At 47.2% G+C, this 26,723-nt stretch overlaps 2 protein-coding genes and 1 long non-coding RNA gene across 3 annotated transcripts in view; 1 reads left to right on the forward strand and 2 right to left on the reverse strand.

Moving 5' to 3' along the window:
- Positions 1–605: 605 nt before the first annotated feature.
- clptm1 (CLPTM1 regulator of GABA type A receptor forward trafficking) lies at positions 606–9,025 on the reverse strand. Its single transcript, XM_076976416.1, has 14 exons — positions 8,871–9,025; positions 6,603–6,733; positions 5,777–5,900; positions 5,280–5,438; positions 4,853–4,970; positions 4,671–4,756; positions 4,344–4,464; positions 3,946–4,190; positions 3,672–3,765; positions 3,378–3,568; positions 3,142–3,237; positions 2,914–3,049; positions 1,982–2,149; positions 606–1,046 (listed from the first exon to the last, which is right to left on the reverse strand). Exons 1-14 carry the CDS (start codon positions 8,922–8,924, stop codon positions 862–864), a joined length of 1,908 nt encoding a protein of 635 aa, XP_076832531.1. The 5' UTR covers positions 8,925–9,025; the 3' UTR covers positions 606–861.
- Positions 9,026–10,436: 1,411 nt separating this feature from the next.
- The window catches only part of hip1 (huntingtin interacting protein 1), a 47,365-nt gene continuing 31,078 nt past the window's right edge, over positions 10,437–26,723 (forward strand). Inside the window, exons 1-3 of the mRNA XM_076976427.1 lie at positions 10,437–10,887; positions 25,213–25,276; positions 26,635–26,723. The exon at positions 26,635–26,723 is cut by the window's right edge and continues 54 nt beyond it. Of these exons, the coding sequence (XP_076832542.1) occupies positions 10,768–10,887; positions 25,213–25,276; positions 26,635–26,723 (273 nt within the window). The 5' untranslated portion in view covers positions 10,437–10,767. The remainder of the gene's footprint in view (positions 10,888–25,212; positions 25,277–26,634) is intronic.
- Positions 15,012–15,944, reverse strand: LOC143477271 (uncharacterized). The gene is made up of 2 exons (XR_013121536.1): positions 15,874–15,944; positions 15,012–15,585 (listed from the first exon to the last, which is right to left on the reverse strand). It is a non-coding gene; the product is annotated as an uncharacterized LOC143477271 (long non-coding RNA).

Consider the following 26,723-nt stretch of genomic DNA (forward strand, 5'->3'; position numbering starts at 1 on the left):
GCTGCCTGAAGAGTGGGCGGAGTCTTCTGCCAGGAGGCGGGCACTGAAGCTATTGCTAGACAGTCTGAACAAGCTGCACAAGTTTTACAAGCTGAGACTGTAGTTTTGGGATGTACAAAATAAACCCGATTATAATCACCATTATTAATAATATTAATATATTATATTAATACCTACAAGGCTGTTTTTTGGTCATGTTTGAAACATCAACCATAAACAAAACAGAACAAAACACGGAGGAGACCCCGGTGCGTTGGGGTGTGTGTGTGCGCACACTGGAGCCACAGCACTCAGGATCACCCCTTCAGTTCACACACACACACACACACACACACACACACCGCTGCCCACTCTACTCATCCTGGTACACACAACTTACACATGGAATGAGAAAACAAAGGAATCCGCAGAGGAAAATCAGAAAAGACGCAAGATTGCACTTGGTGTCTCAGTCTCCCATCTTATGAAATAGAGATACATACTGCAATGGCCCATCCACACACACACACACACACACACACACACACACACACACACACACACACACACGTCTGCTTCTCACCCCCTAGACCTTCACAACAGTAGTGCTGACCAGAAATACACAATACAGTACACCACATTTCTTTACTTCACCTTGACTGCAAGATATGGGAGACTGAAAAATATTAGCAAGTTTACATTAAATGGGTTGTGTGTGTTTCTGCAGATCCCATACAAAAAGAGAAAAGTTGAACAGAAATTTCTTGCAGTGTCCTTTACACAATATCATTATTCCAGTTCCCATCCCTGACTAGCAGACATGAACTCAGCCCTGAAGAAGCCTAACTACATCTCCTTCAGCCAGGAGGATGGAGGAGCAGGTTAATCGTTCTTCTTCTCGTCCTCTGGTTTATCTGTGATGGCGGCAGGTGTGAGCGTCTCTCCTGCTGCCCCCGGGCCAGAGTTCTCCTCACTGTGCTCCAGTCCACTGGTGCCAAACTCATTGACACGATTGGGGTCCACTCTGTAGATCCACCTCTGATACAGGTAGATGAAGAACACCACATCTGGAGAAGAAACCAGACCAACCATTACACCAGACAATCCAGACTGGTTAGGACATCTGCAGCACCATCACTACCATCTAACACTGACTTCAAGTGTACCGCCAGAGTCTGTACTAGAATGAGTCTGTACTAGAGGGTACATCCAGAGAGTCTGTACTAGAATGACTATGTACTAGAGGGTACTTCCAGAGAGTCTGTACTAGAATGAGTACTAGAATGGGGGGGGGGGGGGGGGCAACGTAACACTCAAATGGGTGGTGAACGTAACACTCGTCTCCGGTTTAAAATATAGTCTCCCGTTAAAATTTTTTTGGCATTTGGGTCCGTATCCAGTTAATCAGGAATGTAATTGGGTCCGGACAGGACGGCGTTCGGGTCCGGATCCGGACCGCGGTCCGCCATTTGGTGATACCTGATCTAGAGAGTCTGTACTAGAATGAGTCTGTACTAGAGTGTCCCACCAGAGTCTGTACTAGAGTGTACCGCCAGAGTCTGTACTAGAGTGTACCGCCAGAGTCTGTACTAGAGTGTACCGCCAGAGAGAGTCTGTACCAGAGTCTGTACTAGAGTGTACCGCCAGAGAGAGTCTGTACCAGAGTCTGTACTAGAGTGTACCGCCAGAGAGAGTCTGTACCAGAGTCTGTACTAGAGTGTACCGCCAGAGAGTCTGTACCAGAGTCTGTACTAGAGTGTACCGCCAGAGTCTGTACCAGAGTGAGTCTGTACTAGAGTGTACCGCTAGAGTCTGTACTAGTGTACCGCCAGAGAGTCTCTGTACCAGAGTCTGTACTACAGTGAGTCTGTACCAGAGAGTGTACCGCCAGAGTGAGTCTGTACCAGAGTGAGTCTGTACCAGAGAGTGTAACACCAGAGAGAGTCTGTACTAGAGTGTACTAGAGTGAGAACCTAGTGGTCCAGTTAAAGTCCACACACACCATCTCGAAGACAGCCTATTCTGTACATCATGGGCATTCTGATCACGAAGGCAAACAGGTCGTCGATGAAGGTATTCAGGGCCTTATAGGTGAGCATTCTCCACGGAAGATGAGCCACTGATTTCATCTTGTAGTTAATGAAGAGCTGAGGTGTCATGGTGATGAAACCTACAGAAAGGACAAGCAGACACTAGATTAAAAAAAGTGTTCAAGTGACAAGCTAAGCCTAGTCAAACAAAAACTAACAAAACAGATACTTAAGGAAGATTGAGTGACCAGACTAATTACACGAGCCAGCCACCCGGGATACGCTTCACCCCCTCAGTTTCTAATTCTAATGAACAGTAGGTAAGCCCTGGCCAACCCACCTGATCATGGAGGCGGTGTGGGGACACTTTAAGGCATCAACCAACAATCATTTGTTCTACAACCATTTCATCCAACGAGCAAGACAACTAACGAGCAAACGTTAGTTATACAGTGAGCTATGTTAACGCATGCGATTGCAGAAAAATGACCTACGACAACATACCAAATACATTTTTAGCATTTTTGGTCAAAGTGCTGTCCAAAAGGTCACAATGAAGTAGAAATGCCAAACACACAGCCCATTTCTGCAGTGATTTACTAATGCCATCCACCTTGGCAGTGATTAGCTAGTATGGAGGGGGGGGGGGGCTTCCTCTCTCTGCTGTGACTAGATGAGTGCATTTGACTACATGCTGCTGGCTAAAGTAGACACAGACCCTAACCTGCGACAACCCCAGGAAGTGGTTGGACTGAGCTCTGAGGAGTTCCTACCCTCCTTCTCCACTGTAAGAAACTGTGGGATTAATTTACATCCTCCCGTCCACACATGATGTCTGTTGAAAGTGCTGTACAGCTGTTAAGACACGTGTGTGCTCTGAAGAAGCAGAAAAATCTACACTCACCGAAGGTTAACAGGAAGCCATAGAGCATACTGAGCACCCATGAGTACCAGCCTTTGTGTTCTACATAGAGTAAGCTGTAAACAGCATAACAGCCAAAGAGCGGATAGAGCAGCCAGGACAGGTACTTAAAGGCCATCTAGATGGAGAGCAGAACACAGAACATCTCAGTGGAGCGTTCACATGTGCAGTGGAACAGTCACAAACACACTCAAACACACGAGCACTCACGTCATCGTAGATCTTGGTCGAGGATTCGACATACGTGGACTTGTCCTTGAAGACCAATCGTGGAAATACTCCTGCAATCTTGTTCTCCCTGTCCAGCTGAGAGGATCCAAGATGGGGGGGGTGTCAAAGGGTCAAGGGTTAAGTAAAGGAGTCCTCAGTGCGGTGGGGTCAAAGGGTCAAGGGTTAAGTAAAGGAGTCCTGAGTGCGGGGTGAACGGTTGAGCAGTGGCGTCTTACCTTGACATCCATGACCTTGGTGATCTTCCAGAAGTCGATGAGCAGCCCGATGAAGACGCTGACCTGCACTACGAAGTTCGTCTCGTTGTCCAGGATGTAGAGGAGAACCACCAGTGACTGGAACACGCCGAAGATGATGGAGCGGACCGACAGACCCTCCAGAGACTGACGACTGTTCCAGAACTGGATGTCTGAGAGGACACGAGATCATGAACACACACACACGTTAATTTCCTGGAATTACACTCCTCATGTCTTAATTATGCACGTGTACTGAGAACTCATAAAACTCACCATTCTTGAAGGCCAAGAACTCAAATACACTATGGACAATGGAGACGACGATAGTGAGACCCAGAAGGTATGGGTTGGTCTCCAGCAAAGCTACCTGTTGAGTAAGACATTTCACACACACAGCCTTGGTGTGGCACGCTCACAAGGAAGTTGATCAAACACAACAGCATCAAACGTCCAGAAGGTCTAGACGTCTCCTTGCCCACCACAGTTCTGTTAAGTAGACAGAACTCTAGAGCAGGAATTCAGTTCTAACTCCAGCGCGAGTCCTGACCTTCACAGAGTCCTGGTCCTCGTCGGACTGCTCGTACGTGTCTTCGCCCAGGAAGTTCCAGGGAGAGCGAGCGCTCTGGGCGGCGTACAGCTGCCAGCGCCACAGGGACAGGGGGCAGAAAGAGAGTCGCAGGGGCAGTTTCTCCAGGGTCTCGTTCACGGGGTAATAATCCTTCTGCAGGTTCCAGTAGTCGTTGAAGTACACGATGGGGTAGTAGTCGCCACTGACCGCATCAAACTTCACATCTGAGAGGTGGAGAAACGGGCGGAGAGCAGAGACCAACAGGGCAGAGGGCACCGAGTCAGGCGAGAGCTCTCAGTGTGAGGACTGAACTACTCACACTAATGGGAGTCAGTAAGACCCAAGAGCAGCGATGACGGACGTGATGGAGTACTCACGCTGATCCAGGGGTGGAGGCACAGAGCCCTTCACCCAGGCCGTGTGATCATCCACCATGTTGATAGTTAGGTTGGGGTGCCAGTGAGATATGATCTCCACTGGACCATGACTCTCCGCCCGCTAACACACAAAAACACCATTCAACAAACTCACTAGTGCTTATTATTTACATGTGGCCTTCACAGGAAATGCCAAGACAGTTACACAAGGCTATTTGCTCAGTAGACCCCCGAAGCCTCAAGAGAACGTAGCTCATCTGGGGGTGCGGTGAGTCCAATCAGCTGGTTCCACTCTGCTCTACTGGTGAGGCACAACACCAAACTGACCTTAATCATCTCAGGATCTGCCTCGGTCACTCCCGTCAGCAGGTTCTTGGTCTTGAGGAACTTCCTCCTTTTGAACTTGTTCAGCACTGTCACAGTAGGGAGACGGAAGGAGAAGGCGTGAAGTCGGACTCAGGACTAAACGTGTGTGGTACCGCTGGACACAAACACAGGAGGACACTTACTTCGACTGGCGTAGACCGTGGCGAGCCTGCGGTACTGGCCTTTGCGCTTGGGGTCCGGGTGGAAACCGCTCTTGGTGAAGTACACGTGGATATACAGAGAGCCATTCTTCTGTACGCTCTACGCCACAACCATACAATCATTAATAGTGTCTGCATTTAAAACAAACCACATTTACTAGTACGGGCCTGCATCAAAGTTATCAAGATCTATCTGCAGCACACAGAGGTTTATTACAGAAAACACTCTAGTACGACACACACACTGCACCTGTATGAGGAAATAGAGGTTTAAAAAAATCTGATCTGAAATGTGTCTGGGGAATATTTACACAATAATTTTATGTCTAATTTTTCAAGATGATTTGTTGTTGTTTTGCCAAGAGTGAAAAGAGCTTCTGAGAGTCAGGAAGACTCGCCGACACTTCACCTCAGGTGTGTCCAGTTCCAGGTAATGTCCATAGCAGCCATCGCCTTCCTCTCCTGTGGTCCAGTCGCCGTAGATCAGGTCCCTCTGGAACCAGAACAGGCTTTCCGTGTTGTTGAAGTCTGAAAATACCTCATTCTCAGAGATATAGATGTAGAGATCCTGGAAGAAGAGGTGGGTAGGCACAGTGTTTAGTAGAGTCATCAAACACCTGTGCCACAGCAAACACAACTCACCTGTGCCACAGCAAACACAACTCACCTGTGCCACAGCAAACACAACTCACCTGTGCCACAGCAAACACAACTCACCTGTGCACCACCAGCTCAGTTCGCAAAACTACGTTTTACAACAAAGACTCTCAACCGAATCTAGAAATTCCAGCTGATTTTAATTCCTCCCCAGGTTCCTACACACCTGTGGCAGGTAAGCACATACCACAGACCCATGGGCACCTGCCTCAGGAGCATGTGAAGCTGGGGGGGGGGGGTCATTCGTACCATCAGGGTGTCCTTGGGGAAGAGGTTCCGGCTGGGCAGCCGCGGAGCCCCTGCAGGTGTGCTGGGGTCAGGGGTTGATGGACCCCTTCGGAACCAGCTGCTGATGGCCCAGATGATAAGGATCCTGCAGCACAAACAAACCACAGTCTGAATCTCAATACTCAATATTCCTAAAACACCGTCATGTAAATAGCAAAAATGACTAATTTGCTTTGGATGCAGAAAATAGCTAAAATATTAAAACTAAGTCTATGACGGTCATTAGCAGCAGTTATAAAAAAGCTGCTAATTCATCACACTTCATCACACTCGTCCTCTGTGACTGGGAGGGCTGCAACTGTTGGAAAGAACAAACCCCCTGACATCAATTACTGCTCCTAAAAGTAGCTTAGAGATGGCTGGAGCGTTGCAGTCTGCACTCAGGTGAACACAAGACAGGTGAACACAAGACAGGTGAACACAAGACAGGTGAACACAGACACGACAGCCACAGTGCTGGAACTCTGTTGTGCATCTGGATTTTAGGTTATGATTAATTCAGAATGACCCCAGTTCAGGCTGGGTAAGGTGTGCCACGTCGTGTCCCAGGAAGCACACACCACTCAGGACACGAGTATCACCTCACTTACACCATCTGTTTACAATCCGACCTACAAATTCAACCGAGTGTCAGTGAGGTTGTTGAGAGTGTACTGGGGTGAACGAAGGTCAGGTGTGTAGTGTGGGGGTGAATGAAGGTCAGGTGTGTAGTGTGGGGGTGAATGACAGTCAGGTGTGTAGTGTGGGGGTCAATGAAGGTCAGGTGTGTAGTGTGGGGTCTTCACACCTGAAGAGGACTCCTTTAATGACCTGCCAGGCGTTGGGCTGCTGCTGCTGCTGTTGCTGCTGCTGTTGGTCTGGCGGAGTGTCAGCGGTCCGTGCCACCTGGTCCGAAGCCGCCGCCCCATTACTGCTCACCTGATTAAAACACACACCCCCTGGCTCAGGAACAACCAATGAGGAGCCTCAGAACTTAAGCCAGCAGTGGGAAGACAATGGCAGGGTTCTTCATGGCCATAGGTCCCTCATGTGTGTTCCAAACCTGGCCAAGACCCATGACTGACACCATTGTAGCTTGGTGGACATGTGAAGCATCTAAACTGAAGCAAACCCTCCCTGTGTGGGAGGTCTGGACAGACAGGAGAGGTCTAGACAGCCAAGAGAGGTCTAGACAGCCAAGAGAGGTCTAGACAGCCAAGAGAGGTCTAGACAGCCAAGAGAGGTCTAGACAGCCAAGAGAGGTCTAGACAGCCAAGAGAGGTCTAGACAGCTAAGGCTGTTTTAACAGTGATCAGAGATCTGAGTGATCACACGTTTATAATAATCAACATACAGTGACAAACAACAATTTGATCAAACACTTGATCTTAATACTGCAAAACAAATTATAAAAATGAGATTATATCTGAGTGTCAAGTCTAAATCACCTTTTCCTTTACTATACATTCCTACATGATTGGTGGTTTAGAAACATGAACACTACAAGAACACACCCACTAATCATCAGTATCCAATTAAAGAGGACTTCCCATGTACCCTAAACTTACTACTAGTGTGTAATATATCTAATAAAAAACCTCTGCTGAGAGGTGATAAAGAAAATAAAAATAATGTCAGTGTTGAAATATTTAAGACTAAGAATCAAGATGAAATAACCTTAAAATGTCTGAGGGATTTTAAAGGTGCCCTGGGCTGCTTTTCCCAAACTCATCACAGTATTAAGAGCACCATAAAGGAGACAGGCAGTGTTCACTGTAACACTAACATTTTTACTATCTTTTATGAAAGCCAGCCCTGGACGTGATCTTAAGGGCCACCGACCCAATCTGAGCCCCAGCAAGGGAGAGGACCAGGTGTCTCAGTGTGTCACAACATTTGTCCAATGATTTACACCATTTCCCCCATACACCTGTACCTTAAAAACTCAGCACACCGAGACAGTAAAAAGGTGCAGCAACTGAGCAATCTAGCGACAACTTGTGTGTTTATTAATGATCATCCACCTGTTACACGGCCCTGCCAATCAAACAGGAGCAAGGAAGCTTGCAAGCTACGTGACGTTAATGATTAAACACACGTTTCTTCAAGGCTCATGTCCAGGTTATTCTTGTGATATTAAATTAACCACAAAACCCCCTATTGTGTAATATGTTGGACACACGAGGTTGGCACAGTTGAGTCTCGGCTGGATCAGGTCTAGGTGTGCGACATGTCCACCTGTGGGGTCACTGAAGACCTACAGCGGAGTCTGAGGGTTCAGACGAGACGTGCGACACTGTTGAAGCATCTGGGTTATCCAGATATTAAATAAACGTGTATTATATCCAGATATTAAATAAACGTGTAGTTAGTCAACGTTAGGTGGAGGAGGATAAGGGAAAATCTCCAACTGGAAGAAATAATCCCAGAATATCTGAGGCTCATCACTGCCTCTGACAGGACAGATTAACCCGTCTGTTCACCTGCCACGTTAGTGAGTTCACTACACAGTTAATAGATCATCTCTATCGTTCGCCATCACTCTAACCAGCACAAAAAAATAATTTATCCACAAGACCGACGCCGCCGTAAAGGAACACGGAGTGGTGGCCGTTAGTCAGAGGTCAGGGACGCGCTAACACAGCTAACCAGCGCTCGAGCGCCTGATGTCCAAGCGCGCGCGCCCGAGCACCTGATGTCCAAGCGCGCGCGCCCAAGCACCTGATGTCCAAGCGCGTCGCCGTCTGGGCCGAACGGCGGAGCCGCCAGTCACACGAGCGCCTCGGGCCTCCGTCACGAAGAAGCCGGCCGCGACACCCGTGGTGTTCCGCTCTAACCCAGCCGGCTGACACGCCGCGGTGCCGGGCAGCGCGCTGGCCCGCCGGGGGGCGACGTTAGCTCGGCTACTGTGTGCCTGGTGAATCAGGGGGGGCCGGTGATTCTGACCGGCATCAATTTCGGTTACTCCATAAACACAGAGGAATCGCGATTTTACCAAAGAGACACACAGAACAAGTAGGAAGGAGGATTCTGTAGCGGCGCGGCCGGTGTGGTGTGTGTGTATCACGGGTCTCACCTCGCCGTTGCTCACGGTGGACCGCTGCGCTGCTGGGCTCTCCTGCGCCGCCATCTTGCCTGTCTCTGTCGCACACTGTAATGTGGAGGTCTCGCGGCGGAGCTGCACATCTCGCGGGATTTGCGTATTTTTAACGCGGAGGTCTCGCGGCGGAGCTGCGCATCTCGCGGGATTTGCGTATTTTACGCAAGTTTGTGATTCCTTGGCGTGGAAACCGTCACACGAGAACCGTCCCAGGTAATCATTAATTGGAGAGAAAGAAATAAAAATATTTAAATTAATTTTGCTCTTAAATAACTTACAAATTTAAAAGAATAAATAAAGAAAATGTCAAATATTTCATATTTGAATATTTCATATATTTTTGGTGGGGATACCAGGGTCAGTGAGTACTGGTTATTATCAGCTTATATCTGTTTAAGAGCATTGCATTAAGAGCAGCTTTGAGAATGTAGAAACATCAGAAGTCAGGGGGTATATGTATATAGCCCCCTATATACATGGGCTGTCACCCATAAGCGGCTCCAACAGATCTCGAGGAATTACATCAGCTTTAGTACAGAAGAGCGCAGTAGTGACAACGCACAAACTTCTCTCACACATGGTGCACAAGGCCATTAACTTCGAACGTAGTCCACGTAGTCCAAGGTGTTTCAATGCCACTAGAGGGCGCCATATTCGTAACGAAGGAGAGAAATTATTTATACGTTGAAATAACCATTCACGTTGTAATAACCATATAGCCTACATGGAACTTTCAATAGATTTACAAATCATTGTAATATATTTGACGCCCTTACTTCACAGAGCCCAAGGAGAAGCGCGGTGATGTGTTTTGTGTACACACAAACCTACTCATACTACTACAGGTGCCATTAGTGTGTGGGTCCAAATCCAGAATTACTGTAGCCATTTTTATACCGCTGAGAATACCATTCCACCAAACTTTTATAAAGTATCATGTTTTTTAAGTATTTGCATCATGCTTATATTTTGCAGCGCTTGTAAATTCATGGATCTCGCGGTCCTGTGTGCTGGTCCTGCTGTTTGAGCTGCAGCATCACTGATGCACCATTTCATTTTGGCTAATAGTTTTCCCTCGGTGTTTCTATTTCTAAATTATTTCTATATTGTTAGAGAGAGAGAAAGAGAGAGGGGGCGAGCTAGAGATAGCTTTTAGCTGTTGTTTATTACCCACACAAGCCACTATATTTAGGTACAATAGCAGTTAGGGGCGAGATGAAGATTAATTGCTCATCGACACAAAATCTGTTGTGCATCATTTTGTTTTACATACAAAGTTAACACACTTGTAATCCGTTTGCATGTAGCTCCTTATCAGAACATTTTGTCGAGTTTTACTTTATATTTTGGTCTATAAAACAAGAATTTAGATTAGCTCGGGTGTAAAATCTAAACAAAGTCTGTGTTTTATATAAGACAGAAATGTCGAGCTGCCGACCCTCATGAAAGGACAGACGTATCAGAACACGCGCTCACCAAACAGCGAACATGATTTTCGTGGGCGTGTGCGAATAATCTTCATCCAATCACTGACGACACTGGGCGGAGTCTTGGAATGTTGCTGTCTCTGGGCTTTATTTCGTCAAGAAGCGTTGGGTATTCTCTCATTTCTATTATCCTGTATATCTTTATTTACGTGGTGGTAGATGTTTAGTGAACTGAGAATAATCACCGAGTTTCGTCCTGTGCACGTGCACGACCACGCGGATATCTTCGGACTCTTGGGCGGTGGACACAGAAAATGACCTCCAGTGATAACGTGGAGGGATCGGGGAACTCGTGCCAACTCTTTCTCTGCTTGTTTGTGTGATACATTCATCTGTACTACGTAGCCAGAGCTCCCAGTGATCGGGCACGTTGGAATATCATCTAAATGGATCGAATGAAGAGTTCAATTCAGCAAGTCCCAAATCCAATCCCAAAAGTACTGAGTCGCCGCTCTGGTGGTGCCAACAGTTTGGAAGTTGAGAAGGAAAACTTCGAGCGTAACCAGGTAACGTTAAGTAGTCTGTGATTAATGTAACCAGGTAACGTTATGTAGTCTGTGATTAATGTAACCAGGTAACGTTAAGCAGTCTGTGATTAATGTAACCAGGTAACGTTAATTAGTCTGTGATTAATGTAACCAGGTAACGTTAAGTAGTCTGTGATTAATGTAACCAGGTAACGTTATGTAGTCTGTGATTAATGTAACCAGGTAACGTTAAGTAGTCTGTGGTTGAATGTAATCTGGTAACGTTAAGTAGTCTGGTTGAAAGTAACCAGGTAACGTTATGTAGTCTGTGGTTGACTGTAATCTGGTAACGTTAAGTAGTCTGGTTGAAAGTAACCAGGTAACGTTATGTAGTATGTGATTGAACGTAACCAGGTAACGTTAAGTAATCTGTGATTGAATGTAACCAGGTAACGTTAAGTAGTCTGTGATTGAATGTAATCAGGTAACGTTAAGTAGTCTGTGGTTGAATGTAACCAGGTAACGTTAAGTAGTCTGTGGTTGAATGTAACCAGGTAGTCTGTGGTTGAATGTAATCTGGTAACGTGAAGTAGTCTGTGATTAAACGTAACCAGGTAACGTTAAGTAGTCTGTGATTAACGTAACCAGGTAACATTAAGTAGTCTGATTGAGTGTAACCAGGTAACATTAATCTGTGGTTGATTGTAACCAGGTAACGTTAAGTAGTCTGTGATTGAATGTAACCAGGTAATGTGTGGTCGTATAGACAAACCATTATGCCTAATGTTTACATAGAAACTAATGAGAAAATTGTGGAATTTGAGTGACGCATGAACCAACTTTAAAAAAGAAAATATCAAGTTCTAGGCTAACGAAATATTTGTGTTTAAATTAACAACGTCATGGACGAATCGAGATTCGGGACAGAAATCTGGTGAAAGAATAGTTCCTAGTCCCATGCCGTTACAGGATATAGCAAGCTGATTAGCTGACGGGGAAACGGAAGCTTGTTCAACAATAAAGCTGACAGATGTGTTTTGCATGAATTTATAAATCGCGGCCACCGGGACTAAACTGAATGCGCGCGCGCAGTTTCCAGGCATTGTCTAACCCCCGAAGAATGACGACGATAAACACAAGATAAAGTCTGTTGTGACGGTCCTTGCAATAATAACGGTGTTTGAAACGGTATTTAAATGCCCCTAAAACGTGTTGTAGATCTACGTGAAGCAAATGGGCATTGCATGTGTACATGTAACGTGTACACGTCAGTCTGAATCACAGACCCGATTATAGCGCGTGTAGCTGCCAGTATTGTCATATTTAGTCTTGTAAAGGAAACAGTTGTGCAAAATGTCTTACGGTATTCGTACTTACGCACTGCTTATTGGGGAACCTTTGGTCACTGTCGTGCACGAGGCCAACCAAGCGCGTTCACACCCTAATTCTGTTGATGAATGTTAGTCAGTGGTTTATAAGAGGCTGTTTGTGTGTAAATGACAAGATATCTGCAATCTGGTGGTGGTTTAAAGTGTGTCAGATAAAAGTTGTCACATTTCCTGCATTTCATTTCATCCTCTATTCATCAAATGCATGAAGAGACCCAGCATTAAATTGACTTATTGGTCACATTCTTGTGATTTCTGATAAACAGCCATTTACAGACTGAAAGAAAAGGTGAGAATGGGCACAGCACTGTTTTTTAAGGCAGGAAGAGGAATAATGTCTCCTGTAACAAGCCTGGGGCTTCTGGTGCAGCACGAATGATGGATTTCACATATCTGGACAGCCATTCCTCATAGTGCATTCCACAGAAAATGGGGGAGAAGGCCAGGAATGTTCAGTGTGCATGGCAGCGATGCGTGTGGGGGGCGAACACCTCCTCTATCTCCTCCTCCTCCACCCGAGACAGCCAGTTGAAAAGTAGGTCACACGGTGTGAGCCTGGCGACACCGGTAGACTCCGCTCAGCGCCTCCAGACGTTTCCACGTTGTTTTATTGTTTTTCTGCACGTTCTTTAGTCTGTAACCTATATGCAATGGCAACATTTGTACTTGTTTTCTTTGGTGTGCCAACAAATGCCTACACACACACACACACACACACACACACACACACACACACACACAGTACCACTGGGGATTAGTGGTATTAGTGGTGTGGGATTCGGGTGGAGACTGTGGTGATTGAACAGACATCAGTGTTATCATGAACACTGTCCGTTAGCTGGAGGACACATGTGCACCTGTGGTGTCCCTGATGTACTAACCCCTCCCAGTTCTGTACTACCTCTCCACTTCCCTGTCCAGTACTAACCCCCCTTTCAACCTGCAGTCTTCTTCTACGTTGGTGTATTTGACTATCCTTTGTCTGCTGGCCATTCCAAGATCATTGTCCTTGTTTGCTGTGTTCCTGCTCTGATTTGACTGCAGTCTGTGTCCTACTGTACTTTGTGGAGCTAACCTTCTGACCTCTAACACCCCGTGGCCTCATCGCACCACTGCTGACCAAAGTCCAATCAGAGTTATCGAACACAAAGCACAGAAGCTTATGAAATACTGGGACACTGACACCAGAACTCTAAAGGACAAATATATCAAGCCCCTCTACACCATTAGAGATCCACATCACAGACGAGTGAAGGTTCAGTGAGCAGTCGGGCTGTAGAAATGGGCAGACACAGTCTGTCTGCCCAGAGAGAGAAGACCGTGTGCTGACTGAGAGCGTTGTCCATATCACAGCATACTTACAATTTTTGAAATTCTCCCTCAATCTAAAAAAATTCTTATAAATTATCCTCATAACAGCACATCTGCAAAATATGACAACATGTGACTGCATGAGACGGCGAGTTATACAAAAATAGAGTAATACAGTAAAACAGTAATACAGTGATAGAGTAACACAGTGATACAGTAACAGTAATACAGTAATAGAGTAACACAGTAACAGTAATACAGTAACAGATTAATAGAGTAACACAGTAATAGAGTAACACAGTAATAGAGTAATACAGTAATAGAGAAACACAGTAATAGAGTAATACAGTAACACAGCCACCACACCTCTCACTGTATATAATAAATAATCATCTTCATCCTGTTCATTTATGTACAGTTATTACTGATATGGTTCATCTAGTTTATCATTTTGTCACAGTTTTCCGGTATTATAATTTTATTACGCAAGGCTATTAGATCCATTATTCTCAGTCAGTTCCATGCTGTTTGCTTTGGCAAAATTGTCAAAATTGGCTATATTCCTGACAGAGCCATACCAATAAAGCTATCTTAAATTGAATTGACAGATTGAGAGTGTGGTGATAGTGGTAATATAATAATAACACCAACAACAATTATTATTATTATTATTAATATTAATATTAATAATAAATACAATAATCCCAAATGGCTGTCTACTGTGACATGATTTAAATTATTCAAATCTATTTTACCTTTTGTTTATTATCGTGATCTTAATTTTTTCACCTAAGCTTTAGCAATACAAGTTTGAATATTTGTCATGCCGATAAACACCATTTAACTAAATGGGGTGCCATGCACAGAGAGAGCGAGAGAAAGAGAGAGAGAGGGAGGGAGAGAGAGATAATGACAGAGTCAGAGTGAGACAAAGAGACAGAGAATGCATATAAAGTCCTTAGCCTGCAGAAAGTGCACATGCCCTGGTCTGCAGCCCTAGCGGTGGATTAAACCGCTCCTGCATATGGGACCTGGGTCAACTCACTCCAGACCTGGGTCAGCTCACTCTAGACCTGGGTCACTCACTCTAGACCTGGGTCAACTCACTCTAGACCTGGGTTGGCCCACTCTCTAGACCTGGGTCATCTCACTCTCTAGACCTGGGTCAGCCCACTCTCCAGACCTGGGTCAGCCCACTCTCCAGACCTGGGTCATCTCACTCTAGACCTGGGTCATCTCACTCTAGACCTGGGTCATCTCACTCTAGACCTGGGTCATCTCACTCTAGACCTGGGTCAACTCACTCTAGACCTGGGTTGGCCCACTCTCTAGACCTGGGTTGGCCCACTCTCTAGACCTGGGTCGGCTCACTCTAGACCTGGGTCGCCTCACTCTCTAGACCTGGGTTGGCCCACTCTAGACCTGGGTCGGCTCACTCTCTAGACCTGGGTCATCTCACTCTAGACCTGGGTCGGCTCACTCTCTAGACCTGGGTCAGCTCACTCTCTAGACCTGGGTCACTCACTCTCTAGACCTGGGTCATCTCACTCTAAATCTGGGTCAGCCCACTCTCCAGACCTGGGTCATCTCACTCTAGACCTGGGTCGGCTCACTCTCTAGACCTGGGTCGGCTCACTCTAGACCTGGGTCATCTCACTCTCTAGACCTGGGTCAGCTCACTCTAGACCTGGGTCATCTCACTCTCTAGACCTGGGTCAGCCCACTCTAGACCTGGGTCAGCCCACTCTAGACCTGGGTCATCTCACTCTCATGGTGGCAAAGACGGGCCCATGGAGCTTTCAGCACAAGATGAACAGTTGCAGTTCCACGTTTGCTGCCTGGAGGCTGGTCTCCTGGAGGCTGGTCTTCTGGAGGCTGGTCTCCTGGAGGCTGGTCTCCTGGAGGCTGGTCTCCTGGAGGCTGGTCTTCTGGAGGCTGGTCTTCTGGAGGCTGGTCTCCTGGAGGCTGGTCTCCTGGAGGCTGGTCTTCTGGAGGCTGGTCTCCTGGAGGCTGGTCTCCTGGATCATCTCTAGGTGTGCTGGGACACACAAATGCACAACATTTGGGGCAAAATAATCTATTAGGCAGCACTTCACAAGCTCAACATTGAAGCAGCGAGATTAATGAACACTTTCAGAAGTTCTTGTGCAGAAGCTACTGTGTGTGTGTGTGTGTGTGTGTGTGTGTGTGCACTTCACGTGATTTATTTAGGATCTTACAAATACTCATACACATATATACTCACGCCTGACAGTGACACAAGTGTGGATGGAGTGGTGGGATGTGTGTGGGACAGTTGTAATCAACCTTTGGAGATCATCCTCACCGTACCAGCTTGTGGCGATCACCCTCCACACCGTACCAGCTTGTGTATTGACAACTGAGCCCTGAACAGAAGTCTTTGTTCTCATTGCCTCTGCACTGGACACATGGCATGTGGGGTTTCTCTCTGTGTTTGAGATTATGCTCAAATGTTTTTAAACTGCAGTGTGTCAAAAATTATTGTGGAAAACAACAAAGTTTTCATTTGATAACTTATTATATAAGTTTTATGAAGAGGAAAGAAATAAGATGCAGTGTTAGTAAGTCAAATGATCTGATCTGGTGAGTTGTTATTTGGCTTGTTTAAAGCCAAAGGCATCGTTTATGAGTTTCACTGACACGTATAGTGTGTTTGTGTGTATGTTTGATTCAGATTCATGAAAGACTATTTGAAACGGACAAAATGCAGCTTCGATGATTAATTTTAAAAGATGGTAGGAATGGAGGAAGGAAGGAAATGAAAGAAAGAAAGAAAGAAAAAAATTAAGAGAAAGAAAATGGGACGCAAGTGTAGCCACAGGAGGGCGCTATTCACTTAAACTTAATAATCAATCCATGCTGTTTATAAAAGTTTAAAACATCGAGACAATAGTGGCATTCAGTGAACACCTTAAACTTACACAATGTTTTCTGACCGCATATTCATGTAATGACGTTACAAGTGTAAAATTAGGCTTATGAAAGAGAAAACTGCGTTTATGTACTCAAGTGTTGTCAGATGACTTTATAGAAGCGTTTAAAATACTGTGTAGGCTCACAAATCTCACTAGACTCACTAAACAAGTCTTTCATATAGTTTAGATTGCCTTATGCTTAAGCACTTTGGAATTTTATACAACATTTTAATAATAATAGTCTGTTGTATGTGTATCAACATAATACACGTTATTGGACTCTTCAGATACACCCAGAACCGTTAGTGTGTGTGTGTAAAGTAAACGTGTGTGTGCTGCTCGTCTGCTCGGTGTACACGGAGGTTGTTCTGACCCCGGGACGACGCCGCTGCCGACCGGCTGCTCGGTAATGACACACGGGACGAATAGGAAACGGACCACTCGATACCAAATGGGGGCACATGTTGAGTTAACGGACCGTTCCACCTCCCTCTCCCTCCCGTAGCGGGTTCTGTCCGCCCCGGTCTCGGTTCTCCTCCCCAGGCTCGACGCGCCTCCCGCAGCTGCGCTGTTCAACTATGGACTTCAGTAAGATGGTGAGACCGTCGACGAATTCCGAGCGCGGTTTACAGCCCGGACAGTGTCGCCGGTGTTGGGGTGTTGGGGGTGTTGGGTGGGGAACAGTCCCGTGTTCGCGGGGTCCGTTTGGTTTCCAGGGTTACATTGTTACTTTGTTGTCGACCGTATCCGTTACGTTGGTTCTAACGGCCGTGGCGGAGACCCGTTACACTCGGTCTCGGTTACGATGCTTGTAGCTAGCGTGTTAGCCAGTGCTGTGAGGTTCGGCTCGGTATTTCTCTCTTTTCCCCACGATGAACGGGTCTTTTCCCCAGTCGTGAGGGGGATGTAAGCGAGCACGATAATGCGACACGGGGGGGTTTGTGGCGTGTGTGTGTGTGTGTGTGTGTGTGTGTGTGTGTGTGTGTGTGTGTGTGTGTGTGTGTGTGTTAACCGTGTGGATGAGCTCTTCCTTTGTACCGAGGAAACCTCCACCAAATGGCCGAGTTGACTACTAATGAAACAAACTGACTCTTGATATTTAACAGGATTTTGTTTTTGTTTTGGTTTCAGTATCGCATCATGAGCACAGTCACGTCTTACACTCGTATTGCATGTGTATTTTCACTAAAGTTTTAACTACACCGAATAGATTTCGTTGGTTAAACTCATGATTTATTCATGGACTTTTTTCGGTATGCACTCGATTTCTTAAAGTCATATGGCTAACGTTCATATCCAATGACACAGAATGGTCAGACTTCCTTCTCACATACTGTTTGAGACATTTTATACATACACAAATACTCAAAACGCTTCCATTAAAGAGCATTGGGATGTGTAGTGTTGTCATGGGGATGTGTAGTGTTGTCATGGGGATGTGTAGTGTTGTCGTTTTTGTGCTGTGTGAACTTTCAGACCAGGTGCAATGAGAGTAACCTCATTCCTCCTGACCCTCACCCACCCTGACCCTCACCCACCCTGACCCTCACCACCCTGACCCTCACCCACCCTGACCCTCACCCACCTTGACCCTCACCCACCCTGACCCTCACCCACCCTGACCCTCACCCTCCTGACCCTCACCCCCCTGACCCACAAACCCCTGACCCTCACCCACCCTGACCCTCACCCTCCTGACCCTCACCCTCCTGACCCTCACCCACCCTGACCCTCACCCACCCTGACCCTCACCCTCCTGACCCTCACCCACCCTGACCCTCACCCACCCTGACCCTCACCCACCCTGACCCTCACCCTCCTGACCCTCACCTGCTTTGCCTGACTGGCTATATATATGGCGGACATACTGGTTGCACACTAGTTGATTTTGCTGGAGACTGATGAGCACATGGAGAGGGGTGTCTGTGTGTCCGTCTGCACTGTGTCCGTCTGCACTGTGTCCGTCTGCACTGTGTCCGTCTGCACTGTGTCAGTCTGCACTGTGTCCGTCTGCACTGTGTCCGTCTGCACTGTGTCCGTCTGCACTGTGTCCGTCTGCTCTGTGTCGGTCTGCACTGTGTCGGTCTGCACTGTGTCGGTCTGCACTGTGTCGGTCTGCACTGTGTCGGTCTGTACTGTGTCGGTCTGCACTGTGTTTGCAGGATCTGTTGAGACTGTTCACTGTCTGTTAAGTTACTACTGTTATTTCTGACGCTCTGGCAGTGATTTCTGCTGTGTGTTATTGCTTGGCCGTGGTGTGAAACAGGCCCTGACAGGCAGTTTGGGAGACTGTATCAAATTAGCCGTTGACCAATCCTGAACCTTCAGGCCCATATGCCCCGCCTCTCTGACCCACTGCAGTCTGCTTGATGTGAGCATGTAGCGTCTGTGACCTGGGCCCGCTGTCTGTCTGAGACTCAGGGAAAATGCAGTGGCATATAGCAAAAATGTCACAATATCCTGGTGGTTCTGATGCATTTTAAGACTATTAAACTATTAAAGGTTTTTTTTGTGATGATCTATTAAAGATCTTTTGTGGCGGTGGTGAGGGGTGAGAGGAGGAGCTTCTTTAGCCCCTCCCCACTGTGCTTTGACCTATAAGGCCTTATTATGCCTTTATGGTGCCATTATCCTGTTCCTCTAACATTCACCCTCAGGCCATATAACCTATAACTCCTCACACGCCTGCTGGGTCTTCTGCTAAACCTCACCAGAGAGAAACGAAAACCTTCTTCACATTGCTTCAGCGTCCTGTGTTTACAGGTTTGAAGGATTGCACTGAAGAGTAATGTTGTGTTAAAGTGTTTGTGACAATTGAGGTACAGCCTGCCTACCTATTGGCCCACAGTCGTGTGTTTGACTCCCCTAACTAGGAAACGTTCACACACATTCGCGTGGTAATACCAGAGGAAGAGTCCAGCTGGACCTTCAGTGAAGCACTGATGTACTTCAGAAACCTAATGAGGTGTGCTGAGGGAGTGTTGCGTGTCGACGGAGTGTTGCATGTCGACGGAGTGTTGCGTGTCGACGGAGTGTTGCGTGTCGACGGAGTGTTGCGTGTCGACGGAGTGTTGCGTGTCGACGGAGTGTTGCGTGTCGACGGAGTGTTGCGTGTCGACGGAGTGTTGCGTGTCGACGGAGTGTTGCGTGTCGATGGAGTGTTGCGTGTTCCATGTGACAAGGAGTCAGATGTGAGCTGTAAAGAGCCATTTTAAGAGTAGAGGTGAGGACAGCAGTGCCCTTTAGTGAAGGGGGGACAGACGTGCCCCCACCCCTCTGAAGGGGGGACACGTGCCCCCACCACTCTGAAGGGGGGACAGAAGTGCCCCCTCCCCTCTGAAGGGGAGGAACAGTATCCAGAGTCTTGGCTAAAAGAAACTTTAACGAGAGAGAAAAAATAGTAATTGCTGGTAGAACTGCCCTTAGTTAAAGTGTCTGACAAAGCAGAAGTGTGTGTGTGTGTGCGTGCGTGTGTGTGTGCGTGCGTGCATGTGTGCATGTGTGTGTGTTCAGAGTGCACAAATAGTGTTATTTAATGGTAGTGGGTTTGGTTTTTGTGGAGTGCTGGCAGGCCCAGGGTGACATTACTGTATGAGCTGAGGGGAGATTGCAGAGGCATGTGGGTATTTTTAGTGTTTTCGATGCAGTGCTGCCCGAGAGCCCGAGAGCACAAGAACCCAGACGCCGTCTCACTCACTCCTGTCTGGGTCTGGGGTGGAAACGGAGGCGAAGAGGTAACCTGAAGGGGAGACGGATCCGAGACGGATCTGAGCAGAGTTGGGGTTGGTCGTACCACTCGGCTAAACGTCGTGGTCAAGGCAGGCGTTCTCCAGCCAACAGGAAACGGGCAGGATTGGGTGTGCCAAGACAGGAAACTGAGAGTGGTCCTCGGCTCTTACACTTCCTGTCGCTGTTTGTTTGAGCGAGGAATCTAAGTGGACCCATTTTAAGTGCTGTGTAAGGCTGGACGCTTAAGCCCTGGGCAAGACTGTGTATTTGTGTATTTTACTTAGATTTTTACTTAGATGTGTTAATATTTAGATTTTGTATTTGACCTCATGTTTCACAAATGTTATCTTGACATCGTCTGTGTCAGAACTACCACAGATCAACCACTCCTGGTGATGACATCACTTTTTTGAGACATACTGACCACTTCCTTATTTTACCATTTCAGACCAAGACATACACGCAGAAGAAGTTGTAGTGTTTTTTGACATTGACTTTTTAACATTGGTAGAACATTTCTGTATTACTGAAGGGAAGATACCGAGCTGATTGTAGACGTGCTGATTACTGATCTGGGGTCTGTTATGTGTCAACATGAGGGTGATAGTCATAGCAGATAAAGTAAAGCAAGTCGTCATTAAGCTGAGCAGTCCGATCCCCCTGAGAGGCAGTGAACCCCCTCAGCCCGTCAGGAATCACGAAGAAGCAGGAATACACTGGAGATTTTACTGCAAACAGACTAGCATGCAAGACCAGAGTAGCCGATGACTGAAGCTACTAGAGTTGTTTCATATGTAGGCGTAGATATGACAGAAATGACCAGAAAGAGGAAGATTCCACAGTTTGACCTTAGATGGTTCACCACAACATTCAAGCCACAGTTTGCTCTGGACTCCTGGGACAGTGATATGATGAAAGATGGCACAACAGAAAGAGGAAAATGTGGAGAAGGAAAGTTTGTACCACCTTAACTCGTACCACACACTTCTCTTAGCACCTTAACTCGTACCACACACTTCTCTTACCACCTTAACTCGTACCACACACTTCTCTTAGCACCTTAACTCGTACCACACACTTCTCTTACCACCTTAACTCGTACCGCACACTTCTCTTACCACCTTAACTCGTACCACACACTTCTCTTACCACCTTAACTCGTACCACACACTTCTCTTAGCACCTTAACTCGTACCGCACACTTCTCTTACCACCTTAACTCGTACCGCACACTTCTCTTACCACCTTAACTCGTACCGCACACTTCTCTTACCACCTTAACTCGTACCACACACTTCTCTTACCACCTTAACTCGTACCACACACTTCTCTTAGCACCTTAACTCGTACCACACACTTCTCTTACCACCTTAACTCGTACCGCACACTTCTCTTACCACCTTAACTCGTACCGCACACTTCTCTTAGCACCTTAACTCGTACCACACACTTCTCTTAGCACCTTAACTCCTACCGCACACTTCTCTTACCACCTTAACTCGTACCACACACTTCTCTTACCACCTTAACTCGTACCACACACTTCTCTTACCACCTTAACTCGTACCGCACGCTTCTCTTAGCACCTTAACTCGTACCACACGCTTCTCTTAGCACCTTAAACACGGTCCCAGGTCTGGCAGCCACAGCAACTGAATCCCTTGTGCGTGTTCCTGATATGAGTGTAACTGACAGTAGTGCAGGGGGTTTATAAATGTGCCATTAAAGCGTCTAAGCAGCTCAGATATAGTCAGATGGCTCAGACACGTTTATGTAATTCCTCATAGCTCTGATACAGTCATATGCCTCCGCTCATGTATTTCCTTAAAAGCAATTATGGAACTCTGTTTTTGATTGGACAAGGCAGTCACATGAACTAGAGCCCATTGAACGCACGTTTCATCTGAAGCACAAAACCCACAAAACCCCGGATCAGGAGGTGACTGCATTCCAGGCTTCTAATGATATCTGTGGCAATGTGGGTCTCAAACGTAAGTGCAAAATGATTTGCAATCCAGTACTGAACATGACCATTTTGATTTTATTGATATTGTAAGTAATTTCCTGAAATGGGGAGTCGGATTAGGGATCATCTGTATAAAAATATCTGTGATTGTACAGAAGTTTGACAATAAGCGAGAGGCTGTATTCTGTACTCATGCATCATCAGTGTGGATCCGTCACAGTAATGACGGCTGTATTCTGTACTCATGCATCATCAGTGTGGATCCGTCACAGTAATGACGGCGGTGTTTGGTTACTTCACATCGTGTATCAGTGGCTTGTTCTACTCAAATGAGCTTTTGCTTCATTTTCATTCAGCATTTCTACTCAAATGAGGATTATAAAGCACATATTGTCATTGGTCTACAGGTATTACATGTAATTAACATGCATAACAACCAAAACAGCTCATTGGCTCCTCTGCTGTCAGGAATATTTGCAGATTCTGCGTGCAGATTTTCAGGCTGGCATTAGGCCTCCATGCGGGTCTGTGGAGTCTGCACTGAAGCACACGCTTTTATTACTGGCCCCTTCACAGGCATGTGGGTCGTCCAAGGACAGCCGTGCTTCATGCCCGAGAGAGCCGTGCACGAGAGCGAGAGCCGTGCACGAGAGCGAGAGCCGTGCACGAGAGCCGTACTCTTTGGTTTGAGTGATGGCGTGCGCTTGGCCGTTGCAGGCGGGAAGGCTGTCCAGAGCGCAGATGTTTGGAGTTCTTCACTCTTGGATGCTTCTCCTTAACAAGTTTCTTTCAGCTTCACATAAAAAGCTCCAGCGTCAGAGCCATTAAGAATGGAACTGGCTGACTGGACTGGAGAGGAAGTGCTTGGTGAAACTACCCAGAGCAGGACCTGCTGTTCTCATTAGCGGCGTTTAGCGGCATTTACTGAACGGCTTCGGGATTAATGTACCATCAGGGTGCAAAATGCAAATACCACCAAGGCCATCATGAGCTGAGGGGCGTCGTGGTAGGAGATTACCACCATTCCACAGTCTTCCTTAATCGCTCTGTTCGTACTGGCCGTCTGCAACACACTGCCAGTTCAGACGTCCCGTGTACTTCCTTAATCGCTCTGTTCGTACTGGCCGTCTGCAACACACTGCCAGTTCAGACGTCCCGTGTACTGGGAGTGCTGGGGTCGGCGTCACAGTGGGTCCCAGTAATATCATGATACAGTGTTATTGTCCATATTGGTCAACCCTGCCAGAGAGTATTCTGGAGAAACTCTGTGAGACCACTCAAATCCGTAAAGGTCAAATGTGCCACACCGTGAGCCGTGCCATGCTTGTGTGGGAATCACTTGCACTTGCCGGTTTGCTGGAACGGTGGTTTGGTGGATCTAAAGTATGGCTCACCTCATTCACTGAGGACCTGAAGATACTTGCTTCTTGTTTTGGTTAAGACTGTGCAGACTCGATCAGCCTTCAGCTGGTTGTTTTCTCACAGCCGGTCTGCCCTTCATGGATGAATGACGTGAACACTGAGGGCTGCCTGAACTTGTTAGATTATATTTTAGATTGAGTTCTGATAGCAACGCAAACACTGCTGATTGCTCAGATGCAGAGGCCCTGCCTGCTGACGGCCTCGCGTGTTTGTGCATTTGCATGAACCAGAACAGCAGTCGATGGCCCTTAATGGCGGAGGCCTGGTGGTGGTGGAGCACGCCAGTCGTAGCTCCCAACCCAGGCCAACACCCTAACTCTTCATCCTCGCCCAAGCCAACACCCTAACTCTTCATCCTCGCCCAAGCTGAGGCCCAGACGCCCTGCTGCAACTTAATGAGACGGTTTTCCCTGACGCCATGTTGTCCGGACAAAGCCCAGCCTTGTCACCTTCCGAGGGGGAGTCTGGCAGCGGCGGCCGGGCGGAGGGCTGGAGGACAGAGCACGCTCTCTTCACTGGAGCCCCACGATCCTCCACTCACCTCCCTCTCCCAGATCCGTTCTGGCAGTGAGCAGCGTGCGTTCACACGTCTCTGCTGTCGGGGCCGTAGGTTCATGGAGGTCCTGCTGGATCCAGGAGGCACCTGAGCTCAAACATCATCTGCACTCAGAACAGCCTGCAAGGCCATAATCAATAATGATGCTGCCTGCGCTAAGAACACCATCATTTTGTCCTCTTTGATTTTTTCATTTTGTATTGGATCTCTGTTAACAGTTTAAAACATGTCTGGAGAACCAACTTGCTGTTTGCATCAGTACTATTGATGGGACATATCAAAGGGATGCCACCCAAGGAATACACGTGCACGTGTGTTTGTGGTCAGCACCGTAACGTGACAACAGGAAGGAATACACGTGCACGTGTGTTTGTGGTCAGCACCGTAACGTGACAACAGGAAGGAATACACGTGCACGTGTGTTTGTGGTCAGCACCGTAACGTGACAACAGGAAGGAATACACGTGCACGTGTGTTTGTGGTCAGCACCGTAACGTGACAACAGGAAGGAATACACGTGCACGTGTGTTTGTGGTCAGCACCGTAACGTGACAACAGGAAGGAATACACGTGCACGTGTGTTTGGGGTTTCACTTCATGTCAGTACCATAACATGACAAGAGGAAGTCTTCCACAGAGGGAGCAGTCAATGTAAAAACATGCAGCTCTTGAGATGGCTGTGAAGGTGCTTGGTCATGGGGGGCAGAGGAGGTCACTGGTCATGGAGGTCACTGGTCATGGAGGTTACTGGTCATGGTGGTGTGGGAGTGCTCTCCATCTGACGTCTGCAGCAGAGAGCACATGGCCAGTACAGCAGCAAGTCTATCATGGAGATAAACAGCAGATGGCTGATGGCTGTCTAAATGGTTTGTTTGGCCTCCATAGTTCTACAATGGCCAAAACGTGTGTGTGTGTGTGTGTGTGTGTGTGTGTGTGTGTGTGTGTGTGTGTGTGTGTGTGTTTGGCGACATCCCTATCAGCGCTCAATTGCTCGGAGTTGCTCACTAGCTCGTTAGCAGCCCATGCTAACCCTTCTCCTCTTCCTCTTCTCTGCAGGCTGTGAGCATCAACAAGGCCATCAACACACAGGAAGTTGCTGTCAAAGAGAAGCATGCCAGGAATATCCTTTAGCTTGTGAGGGAGGAAGAGTGTTTGAGGAGGAGTGTTTGAGGAGGAGTGTTTGAGGAGGAGTGTATGAGGAGGAGTGTATGAGGAGGAGTGTTTGAGGAGGAGTGTTTGAGGAGGAGTGTATGAGGAGGAGTGTATGAGGAGGAGTGTATGAGAAGGAGTGTATGAGGAGGAGTGTATGAGGAAGAGTGTATGAGGAGGAGTGTATGAGGAGGAGTGTTTGAGGTGGTGTGTATGAGGAGGAGTGTATGAGGAGGAGTGTATGAGGAGGAGTGTTGATGAAGAGTGTATGAGGAAGAGTATGAGGAGGAGTGTATGAGGAAGAGTGTATGAGGAGGAGTGTATGAGGAGGAGTGTTTGAGGAAGAGTGTATGAGGAGGAGTGTATGAGGAGGAGTGTATGAGGAAGAGTGTATGAGGAAGAGTGTATGAGGAGGAGTGTTTGAGGAGGAGTGTATGAGGAGGAGTGTATGAGGAGGAGTGTATGAGGAGGAGTGTTTGAGGTGGTGTGTATGAGGAGGAGTGTATGAGGAAGAGTGTATGAGGAGGAGTGTTGATGAAGAGTGTATGAGGAAGAGTGTATGAGGAAGAGTGTATGAGGAAGAGGGTTTGAGGAAGAGTGTATGAGGAGGAGTGTATGAGGAGGAGTGTATGAGGAAGAGTGTATGAGGAGGAGTGTATGAGGAGGAGTGTATGAGGAGGAGTGTATGAGGAGGAGTGTTGATGAAGAGTGTATGAGGAAGAGTGTATGAGGAAGAGTGTATGAGGAGGAGGGTTTGAGGAAGAGTGTATGAGGAAGAGTGTATGAGGAGGAGTGTATGAGGAGGAGTGTATGAGGAGGAGTGTATGAGGAGGTGTGTATGAGGAGGAGTGTATGAGGAGGAGTGTATGAGGAGGAGTGTATGAGGAAGAGTGTTTGAGGAAGAGTGTATGAGGAAGAGGGGCGAACGCTGTCCCAGCAGGCAGTGCAGTCTTCTGTCACCTCCCATCTAAAGTTGTGTTTGTGTTACTTTACACTCTTGATGGATGGATGTAAAATGTTTTGAAATATTATCATCACATGTTTTGCAGAATGTTGGTGTTGAGAATGTGGTGCAAATATGCTGATTTATTTGTGGATTTTTGAGAATCTTAAAATGTATATATCTGTGTTTTTAGTCCTAACTATCCTATCCTGTGTATCCTAGTGATCTGGCTCCAGGTATTCGGTGCGTGTTCTCTTCTTCAGCGCCATTCATTAGTCATTGTGAGTGTGCTTGCTGGCGCCCCCTGCAGGGCGTGCTGGGGACTGGAGGCAGGCCCTGCTGCTCTGGGCTGTGTGAACTTGCTGCTTGACCTTAACACTGTCCACCCTGTATCCTGGGCACTCATCACGAGAAGGGAGCACACACATTCTGGGCCGCCGTCAGCCGCCTGCCACTGTCCAGCAACGCTGTGGTC

This window comes from Brachyhypopomus gauderio, chromosome 16 (genome assembly GCF_052324685.1).
Source record: "Brachyhypopomus gauderio isolate BG-103 chromosome 16, BGAUD_0.2, whole genome shotgun sequence".
Classification (NCBI taxonomy): Eukaryota; Metazoa; Chordata; class Actinopteri; order Gymnotiformes; family Hypopomidae; genus Brachyhypopomus; species Brachyhypopomus gauderio.